General features: G+C 45.3%; 2 protein-coding genes across 2 annotated transcripts; both read right to left on the bottom strand.

The window, feature by feature from the left end:
* Window positions 1-4725: 4725 nt before the first annotated feature.
* On the bottom strand, window positions 4726-5682 carry LOC132581802 (olfactory receptor 1G1-like). Its single transcript, XM_060253214.1, has one exon. It carries the CDS (start codon window positions 5680-5682, stop codon window positions 4726-4728), a length of 957 nt encoding a protein of 318 aa, XP_060109197.1.
* A 14025-nt stretch (window positions 5683-19707) lies between these two features.
* LOC132581801 (olfactory receptor 1L1-like) lies at window positions 19708-20643 on the bottom strand. Its single transcript, XM_060253213.1, has one exon. The coding sequence runs from the start codon at window positions 20641-20643 to the stop codon at window positions 19708-19710; it is 936 nt and encodes a 311-aa protein (XP_060109196.1).
* Between the last annotated feature and the right edge of the window lie 247 nt (window positions 20644-20890).

The raw sequence follows: 20890 nt of genomic DNA, 5'->3' as shown, positions 1-20890 counted from the left end.
TTAGGCCACACCCCACTAATGTAGCCAATCCTCCAAGAGCTTACAAAAAATGAGCCTTGTAAGCTCTTGGAGGATTGGCTACATCAGGGGGGGCGTGGCCTAATATGCAAAAGAACTGACTCTCCTAGACTGGTAATGACCAATGTTCCCTCTAAGCTGCAGAGTCTTGTGAGCAAAAATTCTACTTTGTAAGCTACTAGAATTCCACCCCTGGTCTTAAAGGTGCGACTGGGCTCTACCTTCATTCTGTTACTTCAGACCAACATGGCTACCCACCCGGTTCTTTCTTTACCCAGAGTGATTCAAATGCGGAATTGACTGCCAGAGGATGTAGTGACGGTCACAGGAATAAATGGCTTTAAAAGGAGATTGGATTAGGGTTGCCAAGTCCAATTCAAGAAATATCTGGGGACTTTGGGGGTGGAGCCAGGAGACTTTGGGGGTGGAGCCAGGAGACATTGGGGCGGAGCCAGGAACAAGGGTGTGACAAGCATAATTGAACCCCAAGGGAGTTCTGGCCATCACATTTAAAGGGACAGCACACCTTTTAAAATGCCTTCCTTCCATAGAAAATAATGAAGGATAGGGGCATCCTCTTTTGGGGCTCATAGAATTGGACCCCCTGGCCTAATCCTTTTGAGACTTGGAAGGTATTTTGGGGAGAGGCACTAGATGCTATACTGAAAATTTGGCACCTCTACCTAAAAAAACAGCCCCCCCCCCAGAGCCCCCGATACCCACAGATCAATTCCCCATCATTCCCTATGGGAATCGTTTGTGGAGGCGCATAATAGCTGTGGGGGTGGGGCTTCCCCCGCTGGCCAGCTGGCTGGGGGAGGGGGGAAGCCTGTAAAATCGGGGGATCCCCTGCTGGGACCTGGGGATTGGGAAGGCTAGATTGGATAGATTCATGGAGGAAAAATCTATCAGTGGCTACTAGTATTAATATGTTTGGCAAGAGGGAAATGTTAGGGAGGAAGGATATATAAAGCAAATAGCAACTGAAGTGACCAAATGGAACATATGGGTTTTAAAAAGAGGGATAACCCCCTTTTCCTCCTCTAGCCCCTCACTCTTGACCTTTAGGAGCCATCTAGTCATGATGGCATCTGAGGAGCCCTGGGCTAAGTGGTAGAATGAAAATCCAGCAGAAATACAACCATGCAAAATGCCCACCACAAGAGATACTTTTTTAGAAATCAGTGCAGTGTCTTTGGGGTAATGACAGACAGGCGTCAGATTCAGCAGGAGCACAGCTCCTGAGCCTTTCTGATGGCCCCCCTCTCCTCTCCACCTACCTTGTCCATTGAATAGCAGGGGCAGCTGCATAACAATCCCTGGATTAGGAGACCGGTCAGCCAGCCAGCCACCAGGGGCTTTGCCACGCCCACAGCAGCCCTCATTAACTTCTGTAGAAGCCCAAGCCATCCTTTCTGCACTTCTTACGTGATTTGGGGCAGCAGGTAGCTTGTTGGCCTTTTGACTCAGGAGAGCCCTGGGAGAGTGAGGCCTGTTTGGGCTGGCTGGATCTCTTGCCAGACCAAGCAGGCCTCGCTCTCCCGGGGCTCTCCTTTTTTGTCTCGGGTTGCTTTTGGCTGGTGGGGGGGTGGCATTTGCTAATGAATTATGCTAATGAGCTCCGCCACCTGTTTTTCTCCAAAATGACCCCTGATGACAGAGATAAAACCAAGATCATCCAGTGGCAAGCGACTGAGGAAGAAGCACATGAAGGAGCGGAGGAAGATTTATGTCAGAGAGGGTCTGCAGGAATTGTTATCAGGCACTGCCAAATGTCAAAGGGCAAAAAACCTGTTGATGTCATGGAATCTTTGTGGGACAGAGAATCCTGAGAAGGTGAACTGGGAGATCCTGGTCCAGTTCCTTTCCCCATAGCTCACTTGGAAAAGAGACGAAAAATCAAGAGTGGTGACTTCATACGGCATCCTCGCCTACCTTAAAATCATTTTGGTAGGTAGATGACAACACTCAGGGATGGAATTCTAGCAGGAGCTCCTTTGCATATTAGGCCACACACCCCTGATGTCGCCAATCCTCCAAGAGCTTACAAAAAAGAGCCTTGTAAGCTTTTGGAGGATTGGCTACATCAGGGAGGTGTGGCCTAATATGCAAAGCAGCTCCTGCTAAAATTCCACCCCTGATGATAACACTACTAAGTCAGGTTGCCAGGTGATCAGTATTGACCCAGACAGTCTGGTATTTTCTCTCTGAGATTAACTTAAAACGGACTGGACATTTCAGTGCCTGGTAATTTTTTTTCAATTTCCCCCAAATAGTCAGTGAAAATACTGGGCTGTCTGGACCAAATGCCAAGCTTGCTAAGCCCAAATAGTGCAAAGTAGGCTGTTTGAGCATGAAGCAGGAGGTGCTGCTGAAACCAAGTGCAAAGCTGCAGTTGCTTTTTTCTTGTGCTGGGTGCTCCCCCCAGTGCAAACAAAATGCTTTGCACTGTTCGCTCTAGGAGAAGGCGTCATCGTAGCTCAGTGAGTCTTGTATTTAAAAAAAAAAATCTGACTCTCCTAGACTGGTAATGACCAGTGTTCCCTCTAAGCTGCAGAATCTTGTGAGCAAAGATTCTACTTTGTAAGCTACTGGCATTTAAATTGTGAGCTCCTGCATATATTAATTTGCTCTGAGGCCGTTTTTCCCGAGCTAAGACAAAAATGTGTGAGCTGAAGGCTAAAAATCGGTGAGCTAGCTCACGCGAACTCAGCTTAGAGGGAACACTGGCAATGACTATTTTTTAGGAACCGAAGCTATAGCCATCTTGTCCCACTTGTCTTAGTAGTAGCATTGCCAATGCTGGCTTCAGAAATTCCTGGAGTCTGGGAAGTAATAACTGGGAAGTGACTTTTGTTTCTCCTTGTGTCTATGTCAGGGGTATTGAACTTATTTGCTATCAGGGCCAGATCTGTCATAAATGAGACCTTGTTGGGCCAGTTAAAGTGTATCATAAAATGTGATGCCAGGTACTGGAGATATATAAAGGACACAGACAAATTAAAGATTTTTTAAAAAAAAACTTAAAATAAAACATGCTTAAAACATTAGCACTCTTGTAATGTTTTGTTTATTTAACAGTCTCTGATAAATGACTCCTCTTGCTCTGAATTATTGCATCAAAATCTGGAGACAATGTCTGTGCTGTAGCAATCTTGAGTATGCTGTTCAGGTATTGTTCAGGTGTGTGTCTGTAAGTTGCAAACCTACTTTTGATTTATTGGCATTCATTGCAGAAATCTCCTGGCAAATGCTTTGAGCCTAAGACCCACGGGAAAACACGAAATGGCTGGGCATTGCGAACTTTTGTACATAAGTTGCTTCATGTTCTGGTTTGCCAATGGAGAAGAAGAAGATATTGGATTTATATCCTGCCCTCCACTCCGAAGAGTCTCAGAGTTGCTCACAATCTCCTTTCCCTTCCTCCCCCACAACAGTCACCCTGAGAGGTGGGTGGGGCTGGAGAGGGCTCTCACAGCAGCTGCCCTTTCAAGGACAACCTCTGCCAGAGCTATGGCTGACCCAAGGCCATGCTAGCAGGTGCAAGTGGAGGAGTAGGGAATCAAACCCGGTTCTCCCAGATAAGAGTCCGCACACTTAACCACTACACCAAACCGGCTCTCTACACCAAAATAGAGGCTTTGCCCTGTAGCTCCTGCGCAATTGAGCAAGCCTGGCAAAGAAAGAAGGAAGCAAGAGAGAGAAAGAAGGCAGCAGATGACAGTGAGTTGCTCGTGGGCCTGACTGGAGCCCTCCGGGGGCCTGATCTGGTCCTCAGGCCACATGTTTGATGCCATTGCTCTATGGTATGCACATGGTTCAATTTGTGCCCATCCCTAGTATGTTGTGGTAATTGTGTTCACATTGAAGGGTGGAACCAAGGCGAGGGTTCAGTCATGATAGGGGAGAGGAGAGTGTTGCAGGAAGGAAACTATCTGGGTTGTCATATAGCTAAAGAGACTGGATAGCAGAAAAGAGAAATAGCATTGGGTGTGGAAAAAAGAGAATAGAACTTGTAAGGTTCATTCTGGGAGCTATCACATATATGACTAGCATAAAACAAAGAATAAGGATATAATCACCCGGGTTGCATTTTCCTCCAAGTTATATATATTTAAGTTGGAAGGCCTGTAAGACAACACTAATTCGGCTAGCCTTTAATTGTTTCTGAAAAACCAATATAGTAAGTAAGGAATGAAATACTGAACGTCGTGGGAAATAAAATGATATCAAATGATATTAGCACCTGACTGTTTTAATGTTTTGAATTCTAATTATGATGTATTATGTGTTGGAATGTTACTGTGATTTTACTGGTTGTGAGCCACCCTGAGCCTGCTTCGGTGGGAAGGACAGGATATAAATCCAATGTACCATTAAACCAATAATATTCCTTTTAAAGAAATAACTGACTGAGCCCTCAGCATTCTTCCAATAAGGCAGGACGAGTACCAGGGCTTTTTTTGTAGCAGGAACTCCTTTGCATATTAGGCCACACACCCCTGATGTAGGCAGTCCTCCAAGAGCTTACTGGGCTCTTCTTACAGGGCCTACTGTAAGCTCTTGGAAGATTGGCTACATCAGGGGGTGTGACCTAAAATGCAAAGGACTTCCTAATACCAAAAAAAAACCCCTGCCTCATGGGATATCCAATGACATATCTCCCAGAAAAAATGGGATACCCAACAAGGTATCTCCCAGAAAACACTACTTCAGCCCTTTGGAAATTAATGAAAAATGCTTCCTAATGACTCTTTTCATGGCTGCCTTCATCTCAGTGTTCCTGAGGCTGTAGATGAAGGGATTCACCATGGGGTTGACCATGGTGTACATCATAGCAGCCCAGGTGTCGTGGCGTTCTGCCAAATTAGAATTCGGTTTGAAATAAACAAAGCTGATACCACCAAAGTACATGAGCACCACACAGATGTGGGACCCACATGTGGAGAAAGCCTTGCGCTTCCCAGTGGCAGATGGAATCTTCAAGATGGAGAAGAAGATGAATGCATAGGAAATGATAATGAGCACAAACGGCCCCAGGATCTCCACTATCCCCTCAGTCATCAAGACTAGATCTATCAGGTAAGAGTCAGAGCAAGAGACATCCAGAAGAGGATAAAGGTCACAAAAAAAGTGGGGGATTTCCCCAGGATCACAGAACTCAACATGGGACATCAAAAAGGTATAAATCAATGAGTGAAACATAGTGAGAGTCCAGGATATAGATGTCAGCTGGAGGCAACATTTGTGATTCATGATAATGGAATAGTTCAGTGGGTTGCAGATAGCCACGTAGCGGTCGTAGGCCATGGAAGCCAGAAGATAGCTATCTGCATTGCCGATATGTATGTAGAAGAACATCTGGGCCAGACAGCCATGGTAGGAGATGGTCTTTCTCTGAGATAACAAGTTCTGTAGCGTTTTGGGGACAATGGTACTGGCAAACCCCAAATCAGCTACTGCAAGGTGACTGAGGAAGAAGTACATGGGGGTTTGGAGAAGGTGCCTGTCACAGCGGATCAGCAAGATGATGGTGACATTCCCCAGGAGGGTGAGCAAATACATCAAGAGGAAAAGTGGGAAGAGGAGTTTTTCAACCTCTGGTTGAGAGGAGAATCCACGGAGGAAGAATTCGGAGACCGGAGTTGTGTTCTTGTGATTCATTGGTCCGACGCAGCTGTAAGGGTGAGAATAAGAAGAAAAGTAGAGGCCTACAACCAAAGTTTGGGCTGACAGATTTCTAGGCACACAACCCTCCTCTGTCATCTAGATACCAATTTGCATAGTAGAGACTGAGCTGCCAAGCAAACACATCCGTTTGAAAAGATGCAGTTTTGAGCAGAGATGCTATGAGTTATCACGGCAGACTTAACCACTTATCTGTTCACTCCCCGCCCCCCCCCCCCTGCTTTTTGTTCCAAATCCTCCACCATGCTCTGACCCGGCATTCTGAATTCATGTTTGTCTATCATAACACTGCCCCTCTATTTGGTTTTGTTTAAAGAAACAGCCTTTGGGATTTATTACAGCATTTGTACATCACATATAATTTTCCATCCATCTTCTCTTAATCACCCAAAAGGTGATTAACACATGGAATTCACTGCCACGGGAGGTGGTGGCGGCTACAAGCATTAACAGCTTAAAGAGGGGATTGGATAAACATATGGAGCAGAGGTCCATCAGTGGCTATTAGCCACAGTGCATTGTTGGAACTCTGTCTGGAGCAGTGATGCTCTGTATTCTTGTGCTTGGGGGGGGCAGCAATGGGAGGGCTTCTAGTGTCTGGCCCCACTGGTGGACCTCCTGATGGGACCTGGGGGTTTTGGCCACTTTGTGACAGAGTGTTGGACTGGATGGGCCATTGGCCTGATTCAACATGTCTTCTCTTATGTTCTTATCCAGCAACTGGGTATCTGATGCCTATACTGAAGACTTAAACCAAGTTCAAATCTAATTACTATGGGTAACCAAGGAAACCTAGACACTAATAGTGTGACGGAACTTGGGGATTCTGAATGTCATGTATTGCATGCCCAAGCTAGAGAATATATCTTCATTTTTGTGCAGAATTAGCGATTTTGCATTTATCTTCTGATGAGCACTTGTTGGGTAATTTCTGGGTCTCCATTGTGAGGCACAGCAACGCCAAAGAAAGGGCAAAAACCCCACCCCAAAATGGAATAGAGTACCTAAAAAGTTGAAGTGAAAAGCATACATTAAAAAGATTAAGCAAAATATATCATTTATAATACGGTGCACTTTCAATGTTGATTAAAACTAAATGGGCCTTTAGGTGATAGAGATCAGACACTGTGCAGTAGACATTACATATAAAACAGTAAACTCTTAGTAGTACACTTTGCAGTCTGGTCTGATTTCATTGGTTTATTTGTTCCAGTCAGTGTTAATAAGTGCATACCGTATTGTATGTTATGTGTACTGTCACTTCACAGTCAGTCTTGGGTTTCATTATCCTGAATCATTCTGTGTCATCTGCAAACTTGGCCACGACACTACTCTCCCTTAGTTCCAAATCACTTTTTTTTTTCAAAATGTAATATTTTTATTGCAATTTAAAGTTCAGTTGCAAATTACAAAAAACAAATGATTACAATTACCTATTATACATAACTTCATTATAACTATATTTCAAGCACAGGTAATATAGTAGTAATATTACTATGTAGTAATATTCAGTTGTAAAGCACAGAAGTTACAAATAGTCATTTTCTTGTTTTTTTTTTCTTTTTAAAAATAAATCATAGGGCGTTTTCGCACTGACCTTACTCGGCAGCGACGTCCCTCTTCACAGCGCAGCGTCTGCGCGGATTTCGCACACATTGCTCCACAGAACCCGGAAGAGCCGCAAAGTCCCGCGGCTTTTGCGTCGCAAATGTAAAGTGGCCAAAAAACAGTTTACATTTGCGATGCAAAAGCCGCGGGACTTTGCGGCTCTTCCGGGTTCTGCGGAGCAACGTGTGCGAAATCCGCGCAGACGCTGCGCAGTGAAGAGGGACGTCGCTGCCAAGTAAGGTCAGTGCGAAAACGCTCATAGTTTTATACAATGGGTTCTCTCTTAAGATATTATTTTCAGTCATATAACTTGTTTCCGGAAACCAAATTGCTACAAATTTTGATTCATAATGTTCTAACAGAGCATTTGAGGTTTGGTAAGAAATTTTGCTCAAAATAAAGTGTTCCCTTAATTTTGTTTGCCAAATGTCTATAGTAGGTAGAGATTTGTCAATCCATTTTAAAGCAATAGTTAGTCTAGCAGTAGATACTAAGATAGATATCAGTTTTTTAGTTCTCTTACTAATGTCTAAATCTAACCACTTACCCATTAAGTAATTCTCTGGTAACATTGGAATTGCAAAACCTATTAGTTCCAGAGCATTTATGAATGAATTAAATAGTACCTGCCCTAGTACTGATCCTTATGGACCCCACTGCTGCACTGTGAGAACTTCCCATTGATCCTACTCTTTGCTTCTTGTCCTTTAACCAGTTTGAAATCCATTAAGAGAACCTGTCCTCTTATCCCATGACTGCTAAGTTTATTCAAGAGTCATTGGCGAGGTACCTTGTCAAAAGCCTTTGGAAAGTCCAGGTATATAGTGTCTATGAGGTCACTGTTACCTACATGCTTGTTTGCTTTCTCAAAGAACTTCAAAAGGTTGGTGAGGCAGGGCTTCCCTTTGTGGAAGCCATGCTGATTTTTCCCTCAGTTTGGCGTAGTGGTTAAGAGCGGCAGACTCTAATCTGGAGAACCGGGTTTGATTCCCCACTCCTACTCCACATGCAACCTGCTGGGTGACCTTGGATTAGTCCAGTTCTCCCACAGCTGTTCTCTTGAGAGCAGTTCTTTCAGAGCTCTCTCAGCCCCGCCTGCCTCACAGGGTATCTGTTGTGAGGAGAGGAAAGGAGGGAGATTGTAAGCTGCTCTGAGACTTTGAGTGAAGGGTGAGTGTAAATCCATCCTCCTCTTCTTCCTCTTATCTTTTGCCCTTCAGCTTCCTTTTACTATTCCCCTCGTTTTTGTAAAGTTCTCACTTTTGAAATCGAAGGCTACAGTTTTGTACTTAAGGAATAGCTTTCCTTTGATCTGAATGCTGAACTTAATAGCATTGTGGTCACTGTTCCCAACTAGTGTAACAACCTCTACATCTTTCACTAGGTCTTGAGACCCACTCAGAACCAAGTCCAAGCAGAGCCGGATTAACAATTAGGCCAAGTAGGCATTGGCCTATAGGCCCCCACACCTTTAGGGGCCCCGGGCCAGGTTTCCCCCCTGCTTGCAGCCCTCCCAGCCTTCACGCACAGCCAGCAACTGAGCTGCTCTTTGCCCGACATCCCTGGTGCGGCTGCTGCTGGCATCCTTGCCAAGTTTGCCTCTCTCTGCCTCTCCCTTGCAGCTTAGTAAAAGGAGCTTTTAAGAAGGTGCCTGCAGGCTGCAGCAAGGCCCATGGGTGGTGTGGCAGGCACTCAGACTCAGAGATAATTTGCAAGGGGGCCCCTAAGATTTTGACTGCCTAGGGGCCTCCACAGGATTTAATCCGGCACTGAGTCCGAGATCACTACCCCACTGCTTGGCTCTGTGACCAACAGTTCCAGTGCAGAGTAATTTATGAAACAAACAGGCAATCAGGAACTTTAAATAAGACTGAAAGGACTCACACTGGGGAGTGGGGGAGAGGCAGCTGGAAAATCATCAGCAAAGGCTGGGACGCTGAAGACTGCAAGAGGAGGCAAGGAAGGTGGGGAAGCATCAGAATAGGCAAACAAGGAGGAGGCTGAAGAAGAAATTGTGCCAGAGGGGAAAAAAAGAAGAAGAAGAAGACTGCAGATTTATACCCCGCCTTTCTCCCTGAATCAGCGACTCAGAGCGGCTTACAATCTCCTTTGTCTTCTCCCCCCACAACAGACACCCTGTGAGGTGGGTGGGGCTAAGAAGGCTGTCCCAGCAGCTGCCCTTTGAAGGACAACCTCTGCCAGAGCTATGGCTGACCCAAGGCCATTCCAGCAGGTGCAAGTGGAGGAATCAAACCCGGATCTCCCAGATAAGGGTCCACACACTTAACCACTACACCAAACTGCACTAGACAGTGAAGCAACAGAGAAATACGAGGCAATGGTGGCACTTAGGCCAGCTGAGATGGACAACAGAGAAGTTGCACTCACGTGCAGAAAGGTGAGCCAGTTGAATGGGGATTACAGTGCGGATTAACATCTGGAATGGCATTACAGTGCGGAGTCGCTGGGGCTGGCCACCCTGTCAAGCCAGGAAAGACCAAGGACGAGCAGAGAAATGTCCCTTAGGGACTTGGACTTGTGTTAGAACTTGTTAACAGGAACAGAGGACTTTGGGGACATGATTTCAAAGGGTTTAAAAGACTTTCTTGAGACACCAGAAGCTGGGAAGTAGCAAAGAGGGTCAGGGCACGTTGGTGTCTGCTCACTTTGGGTATGTTTGTATTTAAAAGGCAGTCTGTTAGGAACTGGGAAGAGAGCTCCTGGACTGCATGCAGGGACCTCTGGGACGAGGCTGTGCGTTTTGTGGCAACTAGGATTCTTCAGCGGTGTAGTATCCCTGGATGTCGAATCTGGGTCTGCCTCGAAACTGGATTGAGAGTTTATAATGACTTTACTTACTGCAGCTGAAGCAGTTATAGTTTGTAACTGGAAAGATGAGTGATTTCCTAATACATGTGTTTGATATCTCAAAATTTGGGTACTTTATACTGGATAAAATTACTGATGAGGTGCAATCACGTCACGTGCTGTGGTAAGTAAGTAAAGTATTTTATTGTTGTAGCCATAGGCCATAACAACCCAGCAAACTCCCCAAAGTATACGGTTTACTTCTAGACATAAAAATTAAAACATTTCTTTTAAAAAAGCATAGTAAAATACAGAACTATGAACAAGATTTAAAACCTAAATAATAAAACAACGTGACAGAATGAGACTATGACTTGGCCAAAATTCTTGTATGGCTGGGTGTGGTTATCTTCTTCCTTATTTTTGTTGCTAAAAAGATGAAAGTAGCCACCTTAAGGTTAACATCTGGAATGGCATCAGCCAATAAAAATGCAATACATCCCTCTTCTGATTTAAACTCGTGCTATGGTGTCTCAGCATCAATCTGTAATAGAAAAGTGGTCACCTTTTTTGAGAGTCAGTTTTGCTGAATTCTTTTCTTTGACTTAATTCATGTACCATTACTTGTGAGTTGAGTTTATGTTTTTAAAAAGTTTTTCTTATTCTATGTAAGCTGTTTGTAAAAGGTAAAGGTAGTCCCCTGTGCAAGCACCAGTCATTATCGACTCTGTGGTGACCTTGCTTTCACGACGTTTTCACTGCAGACTTTTTACGAGGTGGTTTGCCATTACCTTTCCCTGTCACCTACGCTTTCTCCCAGCTTGCTGGGGACTCATTTTACCAACCTCAGAAGGATGGAAGGCTGAGTCAACATGGAGCCGGCTACCTGAACCCAGCTTCTGCTGGGATTGAACTCAGGTCATGAGCAGAGAGCTCTGACTGCAGTACTGCAGCTTTACCACTCTGCGCCACGGGGCAGAGTTTATAATTTTGGAGGAGGAAAAAATCTCTGGATATCACCCATAGCCCGTACAGACCTAAAGACCTCCTTAGCCTTAACTCTCTCCTGTCTCCTTAATCATTGCAAAACATCCAGTCGCCAGCAGAATCCTGCCAAATGTGCTGCAACTATTCCCAGTCATCAGAAGGTTCCAAGTAGCTGTTCTTTGTAGAGAGCACATTAGGTGGCACCCAGAGAAAGGAGACCTTAGTAGGCTTGTTGAGGGTAGAAACCTTTCAGTGCACAAAGTGTTCCTACTTACCCAGCTGATTAAGACAGCCCCAAATGCCCTTCCAGTTTGCCAAAGCAAGAGATGGAACTGCCAATGTTTCCTTGATGTTGCTGAACTGAAAGATGCAGGGATATTCTTCTGTTGCGCAGAACTGGCTCATCCTTTGGTATAGCATCAGAAGGCAGTGATGCAGTGGTGCCGCCAGCTTTTCTTCAGTCTTTGGACTTTGGGGAGCTGTGATATCCCCAACTCAGGGAGGAAGGATGGTGCAGCCGAATTCCCTCTTGAGAGATTCTCTAGGGACGATCTCGAAGACACCAACTCAAGGGCTTTGCCAATTAGCCTAATGTTTCCAGCAAGCCCTCCTGAGAAGGGGACCAAGAGACCCACCAGGGACCTACCACACTCAGAGGGAGGATGCAGAGTGTGACAGAGTTGCCTCCACCCTTAGCCTCCCTACCAGAAGACCATGCTCAAGACCACTGCCATTTATAATGAGAAGAACTGCCACCACCATTACCCAAGTCATGTTGACCCATGACCTGGCAGGGAAAGAGCCATCACGTAAATCCGGTCAGATATCATGGACTTGCGTAAGGTCCAGCACAGGGGTGTCAAACTCATGAGGGCCGGATCTGACTTAAATGAGACCTTGCTGGGCTGAGCCATGATGGGTTGGGCCAGGCCATGTGTGTACCTATTTATATGAACATATGGAGCTGCCTTATACTGAATCAGACCCTCGGTCCATCAAAGTCAGTATTGTCTACTCAGACTGGCAGCAGCTCTCCACGGTCTCAAGCTGAGGTTTTTCACCCCTATTTCCCTGGACCCTTTTTAGTTGGAGATGCTGGGGATTGAACCAGGGACCTTCTGCTTACCAAGCAGATGCTCTACCACTGAGCCACTGTCCCAGAGATATAAACTTTATAAAGGTTGCAGACATATAAACTTTATAAAGGATAGACAAATTAATTTTTTTTTAAAAAAAAGCTTAAAACATTAGCACTTGTTGGTCTTAAATGTGCTTTCTTTGTATTTCTCCCAAGGGATACAGAGAACTGGGCAAAGGAAGCTCTGGTTCTTTCCTTCCTTCCCCAGGGGACCAGGAGGGGGAGGAGCCGCAGCCAATAGAAGGAAGAAAAGCTTAACTCAGAAACTCTGCTGTGCAATTGAGAGAGCCTTGCAAAGCAAGCTATCCCACCCACCCTTCCTCCCCAAAGGAGGAGCCTCAGCCAATGGAGAAAATAGAGTGTTGGACTGGATGGGCCATTGGCCTGATCCAACATGGCTTCTCTTATTTTCTTATGTTCTATCCCGCCCTATACTCAGAGTCTCAGAGCAGCTCACAATCTCCTTTACCTTCCTCCCCCCACAATAGACACCCTGTGAGGTGGGTGGGGCTGAGAGAGCTCTCCCAGAAGCTGCCCTTTCAAGAACAAACTCTTCCAAGAGCTATGGCTGACCCAAGACCATTCCAGCAGCTGCAAGTGGAGAAGTGAGGAATCAAACCCAGTTCTCCCAGATAAGACCCCACACACTTAACCACTACACTAAACTGGCTCTCCATGTTGCTAAAACTCATGGCCCAAACCCAGAAGTGGTGCTTGAGAGACCATCAAGTTGACACCGGAATCCAGAGGGAATTTCAGGTCCATTCTGGGCAACCGAGAGCCAATGGAAGACAGCAAAAGTGGACTTCCTTCCCAAATGGGTGTTCCATCACATGTATGGCCATTCCTTCCAGGATCCCCCAGGTTCCTACATGTGATGGCACTGCAAGTTCAGACTGGGTATCCCCACTTTATCACCCTGCAAGAAATGTGCTGGGGCAGGCAAGACTTGACCTCATGGCCAGGGCACAGGGATGCTCAGCATCAGAACATCTGGGACTGTAGTTGCAGGACAGAAGCCGCACTGGAGGCTGAGGACAGAGCCTACACAGACCCATGGCTAGGTCAGGATGCTCAAACCAAGTACCCAATCGCTCACCATGGTCCATTCAACAGGTCTGAAATGCTAATGTACTGGAGTCTGGCAGGGCCAGATCTAGCGGGGAGCAGAGGAGGCACTTGCTTTTATTGTTTATTCTGCACATTTGGAATTTCTAAATAATTATATTCACAATTTTGTAAAATTATTGTTGCCAGTAATTTTCAGCTGTGAGCCTTCGGGTTTCTTTGCATGTGTCTTTTCCACGGCTTCCTCTTGTTACCAACTTTGGAACTGTAAGAAAAGCTGGAACTACGGATCTTTGTTGAAGTGCCTTGTCACAATTGAAGCTTGGAGAAAGCCTGGGAGGTGAAAACGGGTTCTGAATGTCTGGAGACCTCGTTTAGCTCTGATTGATTTAAAGAATGAACAACACCGCACAATGTTAATCCTTGCCAGCTGCCTAGGTCGCCCATTCCTTGGAGTTACAGAGGTGGTCTTTTACTGCATTTCATCGTGGGAATTTGGTATTTGCACCTTCTCTAGAGAAGACTTTGTGGTTGAATAGCGAGACTCTTTGCAAGAAATTTACTAGACGTTTTGTTCCTTTCTCCCTTATGTTGCATTCACTTGTGTAAATTGCAATGTTTAAGCTTTATAAATATTTGTTCTAAAAGTGTATGTGAATCTTTATAGCTTTAAGAGATACGTTTTAAGGCGTTCCGGTACACAGAAGCGTTGCTTTGGATGCCCCCGCCCCTTTATCCATGTCTCACTTTGGCTGCTTAACCTCCAAGTGGTAGCTGGAGATCTTCCATTATTACAGCTGATCTCAAGACAACGCAGATCAGTTCCCCTGGAGAAAAAGCTGCCAGGTGTCATGAGCCCTGATGAGGGGGAGCTGGAAGGGTTAACAGACCTGGAAGAGTTGCCAGCCAGTTCCTCAGCTGAACAACCAGCAGCTGCCCCATCAATCACTCTCCCCACATTCCAGGTACCAGTGTCAGCTGTTGACAATCAATCTCCTCCAAGCTCTCCCCCTCCCATCTCAAGAGTTCGAAGCAGGCTCCAGAAAGAACTTTCAGAGCGAAGACATGAGGCATGCCAATGCTTCAGATCTCTCAGCCCTGAGTTCTAGCAGAGTCGCTGCCACCCATGGAGCAGACTGATTGAGACTCCAATATATCTCCCACCCAGGACCTGGTAACCTTTTGGAAGCAACAAGTCAATTCTCCGGCTTGCAGCCACACTCCTTCCTGATTTCAGACCCTGACCTGCTTGAATTCCTTGGCACCCTGACCCTTTGGCTTTTGGACACTGACTTCTGATTACAGTTTGTGATTTTGCTTTGGTGACTTGGCTCCTGGTTGACTTCCTGGACTTGGACCTTGGACTGGCTTTGGACTCCCGCCTGCCTGCACCCTGAGAACGTGACACTTGGGAAGGTGGACTCTGTGGCATTATATCCCATGGAAGCCACTTCTCTCCTCTTCCTCTGGGTCCTCGCTGAGCCAGGCAGGTGAGGCTGCCATGCCCCTCCCCATCTGGCTGAGGGGCTTTGCCTGGAGTGCCAAAGGACTGTTGACCTGGAAACACTTTCTGCCCCAGCAGCCTCCCAAGGCCAGACTGGGCAGGACTTGAACCTGGGGCCAATGGGGGGGGAGGGCAGGTGCACTGAGGAGTGCTTGGAGGCCATCATGGGGGGGGGGGGCGCAAGTAGGTAGCCTCACTTAGGGTGCCAAAAAGCCTAACACTGACTAGGGTTGCCAAGTCCAATTCAAGAAATATCTGGGGACTTGAGGGGTGGAGCCAGGAGACATTGGGGGTGGAGCCAGGAGCAAAGGTGTGACAAGTATAATTGAACTCCAAGGGAGTTCTGGCCATCACATTTAAAGGGACAGCACACCTTTTTAAATGCCTTCCTTTATAGGAAATAATAAAGGATAGGAGCACCTCTATTTGGAGCTCATAGAACTGAACCCCCTGGTCCAATCTTTTTGAAAGTTGGGGGGGGGGGTTGAAAGAGGCACTAGATGCTACACTAAAAATTTGGTGCCTCTACTTCAAATTACAGCTCCCTCAGAGCTCCAGATACCTGTGGATCAATTCTCCATTATTTCCTATGGGAATAAGTCTCCATAGGGAATAATAGAGTTCCCAGCAGACATTTCCTTTCCCCCCACCCCGCTTTCTGATGACCCTGAAGCAGGGGGAGGGCCTCAAAACCAGGGGATATCCTGCCCCCACCTGGGGATTACACAACAAAAAATGCAAGCTAGTGACCAATTTACTAAGAAGTATATAGAAACCAGTCCAAATGTCCAAAACATGTACATTCAAGTCCCAAAGTAGTGTGGTGACAAGCCAATCGATTAAGTACTTGTTTCTTTCCAGTCTTCATCAGACCTGGGACCACTAACAAAAGAAAATATTATACAAAAATATCAGAAGGACATTCAGACACCACCAACCCTCTTCCAGTGAAAAAATATATCATACTTACATATTGATTCAATTATATAGATTCTTTACACAATTTTCAAAAAAGAGGGACGCAGAGCGTCTCCAGCAGCAATTTCACATCGGCTACAGCTCAGTATGTGGCTTCTTGCGCACCCTAATGGTGCAACTAACATGTTTAAAAAGGCAAACATCTCATTTACAGCTGCCATTACACAAACCTCTTAAAGGTAAAGTAACATATTTCTAATGCAACATGCTAAAAGACACAAACTATATCACAGCAGATACAACATAGAAAATATTCCATACAAAGAATATAAAATCCTATAATTATTCAGGCAAATTATGCACAGCACTCATAATATTATAAAGAAGACCATTCATAAAAAAACATGTCAAATCGTTGGTCATATTCAGTCCATATGGAGAAATGCAATTCAACTGGTGTATCCAGTATGCCTCTTTCTGCAGCAGGATCTTGTGCACGTCAACATTTCTATCTGTTTGTTCATATTTGTATAAGGTGAAAAAAAAAAAATCTTCACAGTCATGATTCTCTTGCATAAAATGGCTGACCATAGGAGCTTCAATCACATGGTTCCTAAGTCTGCTCCTGTGTTCCAGAATACGTACTCTAAGGGCTCGAGTAGTGCTGCCAACATACCTTAGGCCACACCCACAGATGATCAAATACACAACACAGCGGGTAGCACATGTAGAGTAATGATTCAGAACAAAATGGTCTAGTCTTTTCAGCAAAATAATACTCTTTGACATTCATAGATAAATGACAAATTGTACACCTTTTACAAGCAAAGTGCCCTTTAAGAGTATGAGTGACCGAATGGTATTCTCTAGATCTTACCATTTTATCCCTAATGGAATAAGTGCGACGCAATTCTATTTGTGGTGGCATTTCACAACCTCCAGTATCACTTACAATGTGCCAATGCTTCCTTACCACATTACAAATTCTGCTAGATAGTCTGCTAAATTCTAGTTCCCATTGTAATCTAGTATTTCTCATCCTGGGATTCTGTTTTAGTAACTGTGTTCTATCTAGATTAGCAGCCCTTTTTCTAGCCATCCTAACATCTTTTTCTGGATAGCCTCTACCAACAAAATGAGATGCCAACTTATCACTATCCTCAAGATAAGCAGACATTAGGGTACTATTTCTTCTCAACCTTACAAACTGGCCATATGGTATATTCTTTTTCAAAGCACATGGATGAATGATGAATACTGTAAAAAAGCATTCCTATCTGTTGGCTTTCTGTAGGTTTTAGTTGCCAACTTATTCTCAGTAGTTTTGTTCACAACTGTATCTAAAAAAGGTACATCATTAGTGCTTTCCTGGTAAGTAAATTCCACCTTGTCATGCATTGTGCTCATCCACTTCATGAGCTCTGCTGCATATTTTGTGTGTCTTATCACAAAGAAGCAATCATCTATAAATCTGGTAAAAAAAATATCTCTTTCAAAAGAGGATTGCAATTTTCATTGAAAATTTTTTCCGTCTCAAGTTTGTTCATAAAGAGATTGGCAACCCTAGCAACGGCCCTGGCTGTGTGACACTGAACTTGAGAAGTGACTCCCCACTTAATTTAGTGTTTTGTTTTGGGCTTTTTTTGGCGACAGGGATGAAAGGTGGAATTAAGGAAGGAGTCCAGACATAATACTGGAAACAAGGGACAGAGGAACGTATAGCAGTATAGAAGCTGTCTGAGCAGCGGGCCTCAGATTCAGGAGGAGCTCACAGGAGCACAGCTCCTGAACCTTTCTGAGGGTTCCCCCTCTTCCTCCCCACCTACCTTGTCCATTGAATAGGAGGTGCAGCTGCATCACAATCCCTAGATTAGGAGAGTGGACAGTGAGCCAGCCACCAGGGGCTTTGCCACACCCACAGCAGCCCTCATTAACCTCTGGAGAAGCCCGTGCCATCCTTTCTCCACTTCTTTTGTGATTTTGGGCAGCAGGTAGCTTGCTGGCCTTTTGACTAGGGGGGGCAAAGAGAGCCCCAGGTGAGCAAGGCCTGCTTGGGTTGGCTGGATCTCTTGCCAGTCCAAGCAGGCCTCGCTGGCCCAGGGCTCTCCTTTCTTGCATCGGATTGCTTTTGGCTGGGGAGGGGGCGGCATATGCTAATGAGTTATGCTAATGAGCTCTGCCACCTATTTTTCTACAAAATACCCCTGCTGAGTGGTCATGCTGTTGTAACTGATGCCACTGAACCTGGGTCTGTGTGTCGTCATGCAAACTAAGTGAAGCGAAGCTATTATTTCAGTGGATAGTAAATAGATATATATATTAGTTTATTTCGTGTTCAATAGCAACCCATTGAAAACATTTTAAGCAAATATAAATCACATTGAATCTTTAGTCAATATTTCCCTTGCATTTAAAAAATACATAACCAGTATTGAAGATCTAGGTTAAGAGGGTTGGTGGGGTGTGTAAAATAGGGAGGGGAGCAACGTCGGAAGATACAGCCTTTGGTTATATTATTTAGAGTATGGCGGAGTTACACATAGGAAGAAGAAGAAGATATTGGATTTATATCCCGCCCTCCACTCTGAAGAGTCTCAGAGTGGCTCACAATCTCCTTTACCTTCCTCCCCCACAACAGACACCCTGTGAGGTGAGTGGGGCTGGAGAGGACTCTCACAGCAGCTGCCCTTTCAAGGACAACCTCTGCCAGAGCTATGGCTGACCCAAGGCCATGCTAGCAGCTGCAAGTGGAGGAGTGGGGAATCAAACCCAGTTCTCCCGGATAAGAGTCCGCACACTTAACCACTACATCATACTGGAAGTATATAAGAATATAAAATATGTAACCAAGTTGATACAAGTAAGCAGACTAGTTGGACAGTCTCCCTAAATTCTAGTATCTAGATTTTCAATCCACTCAGTCACATCTGGAGAGAATTCAAAGAGCTCCATCTCCTCTCTCCGGAAAGCACAATGCTCGCATTCCAGTGACAGACAGAAATTAGTTTGGTGGGCTGCCCTGCAATCGCATTCATGTCCTGGTACTTTGCCCCATTTAAACAGCAGGTCTGCACAACTGCCAAAGCCTGTTCGTATTCTGTTAGCCGTCTTCCATACTTTATGTGGCAAATCAAAACCTGCAGGCCTCTCATTGGTGTTTGTTTATCAGGTTATGGATATCAGAGGGAACTGATCGCATCAACGTTCACAACCATGCATCCCCTAGAATGAAATTTTGTGATTGCAGGATTCGGGCAGATCTTACGGGTGAGTGTCGGGATCTTAGTCTGGATAGGTCGGCATCAGCCATGTCTTTGTGTTTTGGAAAACTCTCTGTTTTCGATGAACTTTCTATATTCATGAAGAAGAGCATCTTTTTTTATCCTTTACAACAGAGAAAAGGAAGTACTTCTTCACCCAAAGGGTGATTAACACCTGGAATTCACTGCCACAGAAGGCGGCGATGGCTGCATGCATAGACGGCTTAAAGAGGGGATTGGATAAGCATATGGAGCAGAGGTCCATCAGTGGCTCTTAGCCACAGTGTATTGTTGTAAATCTCAGTCTGGGGCAAGTGATGCTCTGTATTCTTGGTGCTTGGGGTGGGGGCACAGTGGGAGGGCTTCTAGTCCCACTGATGGACTTCCTGATGGTGCCTGGTCTTTTGGGTCACTGTGTGACACAGAGTGTTGGACTGGATGGGCCATTGGCTTGATCCAACATAACTTCTCTTATGTTCTTATGTCTTTGGAGATGAGGGGGAGTGATGTGGCACAACGTGGGTAGCCAATAGGTTGGAGTGGGTTTAATACATCCACTAATGGTTCTCATTGTTGTGTTGAGTTGGACACAAAGTTTGTGGACATGGGTGCTCTTGAACCACACTGAAACACTGTATTCCACAGTACTATACACCAACCCCTGAGATACTTCAGAAATTTCCAGATACCTCTAGCATGGCCCATCAAGGTTAACAAAAATGCTTCTTAATTACTCTTTTCAGGGCTGCCTTCATCTCACTGTTCCTGAGGGTGTAGATGAAGGGGTTGACCATGGGGTTGACCATGGTATATACCATAGCGGCCCAGGTATCTTGGCGTTCTGCAAGATTAGAATTTGGTTTGAAATAAACAAAGCTGATACCACCAAAGTACATGACCACCACACAAATGTGGGATCCGCATGTGGAGAAGGCCTTGCGCTTCCCAGTGGCCGATGGGATCCTTATGATGGTGTAGAAGATGAACATATAGGAAATGATAATGAGAACAAAGGGCCCCAAAATCTCCACCACCCCCTCAGTCAGCAAGACTAGATCTATGACTTTGCTGTCAGAGCAAGAGATATCCAGAATCGGATAAAGGTCACAGTAAAAATGAGGGATTTCCCCAGGGTCGCAGAATTCAACGCGGGACATCAAAAAGGTATAAAGTGTGGCGTGGAACATGGTGATCGTCCAGGATGTTGTGGCCAATTGGAGGCAACGTTTGTGGCTCATGATGGTGGAATAGTTCAGTGGGCAGCAGATGGCCACGTAGCGGTCATAGGCCATGGAAGCCAAAAGGTAGCTATCTGCATTGCCGATATGTATGTTTGCAAACATCTGGGCCAAGCAGCCATAGTAGGAGATGGTCTTCTTTCGGGAGATTATATTCTCAAGTACCTTGGGGGTGACGGTGCTGGCAAAAGCCAAATCAGCTACTGCGAGGTGGCTGAGGAAGAAGTACATGGGGGTCTGGCGGAGCTGCGTATCAGAGCGGATCAACAAGATTATCGTTATGTTCCCCAGGAGGGTGAGGAGATACATGGAGAGGAAAAATGGGAAGAGAAGTTTTTCAACCTCTGGGTTGGATGAGAAGCCACGGAGCAAGAATTCTGATACAAGAGTGATGTTCTTGTGATTCATCAGTCCGACACTGGTGATGGATAAAAAACATAAGAAAATGAGAAGCCTTATCAATTCCTAGGTACATGATCCTCCCACCACCATCTAGTTATCCATTCTGGGTAGTAGAAACTGATGTGCCCAGAAAAATCATGCAATTTTGAGCAAAGAAGAAGAGGAGGAGGAGGTTTTTATACCCCATTTTTCTCTACCCTAAGGAGTCTCAGAGTAGCTAACAATCACCTTCCCTTCCTCTCCCCACAAAGAA

Source organism: Heteronotia binoei, chromosome 13, assembly GCF_032191835.1.
Source record: "Heteronotia binoei isolate CCM8104 ecotype False Entrance Well chromosome 13, APGP_CSIRO_Hbin_v1, whole genome shotgun sequence".
In the NCBI taxonomy this organism is placed as follows: Eukaryota; Metazoa; Chordata; class Lepidosauria; order Squamata; family Gekkonidae; genus Heteronotia; species Heteronotia binoei.
This window is presented reverse-complemented; position numbering and strand designations above follow the sequence as displayed.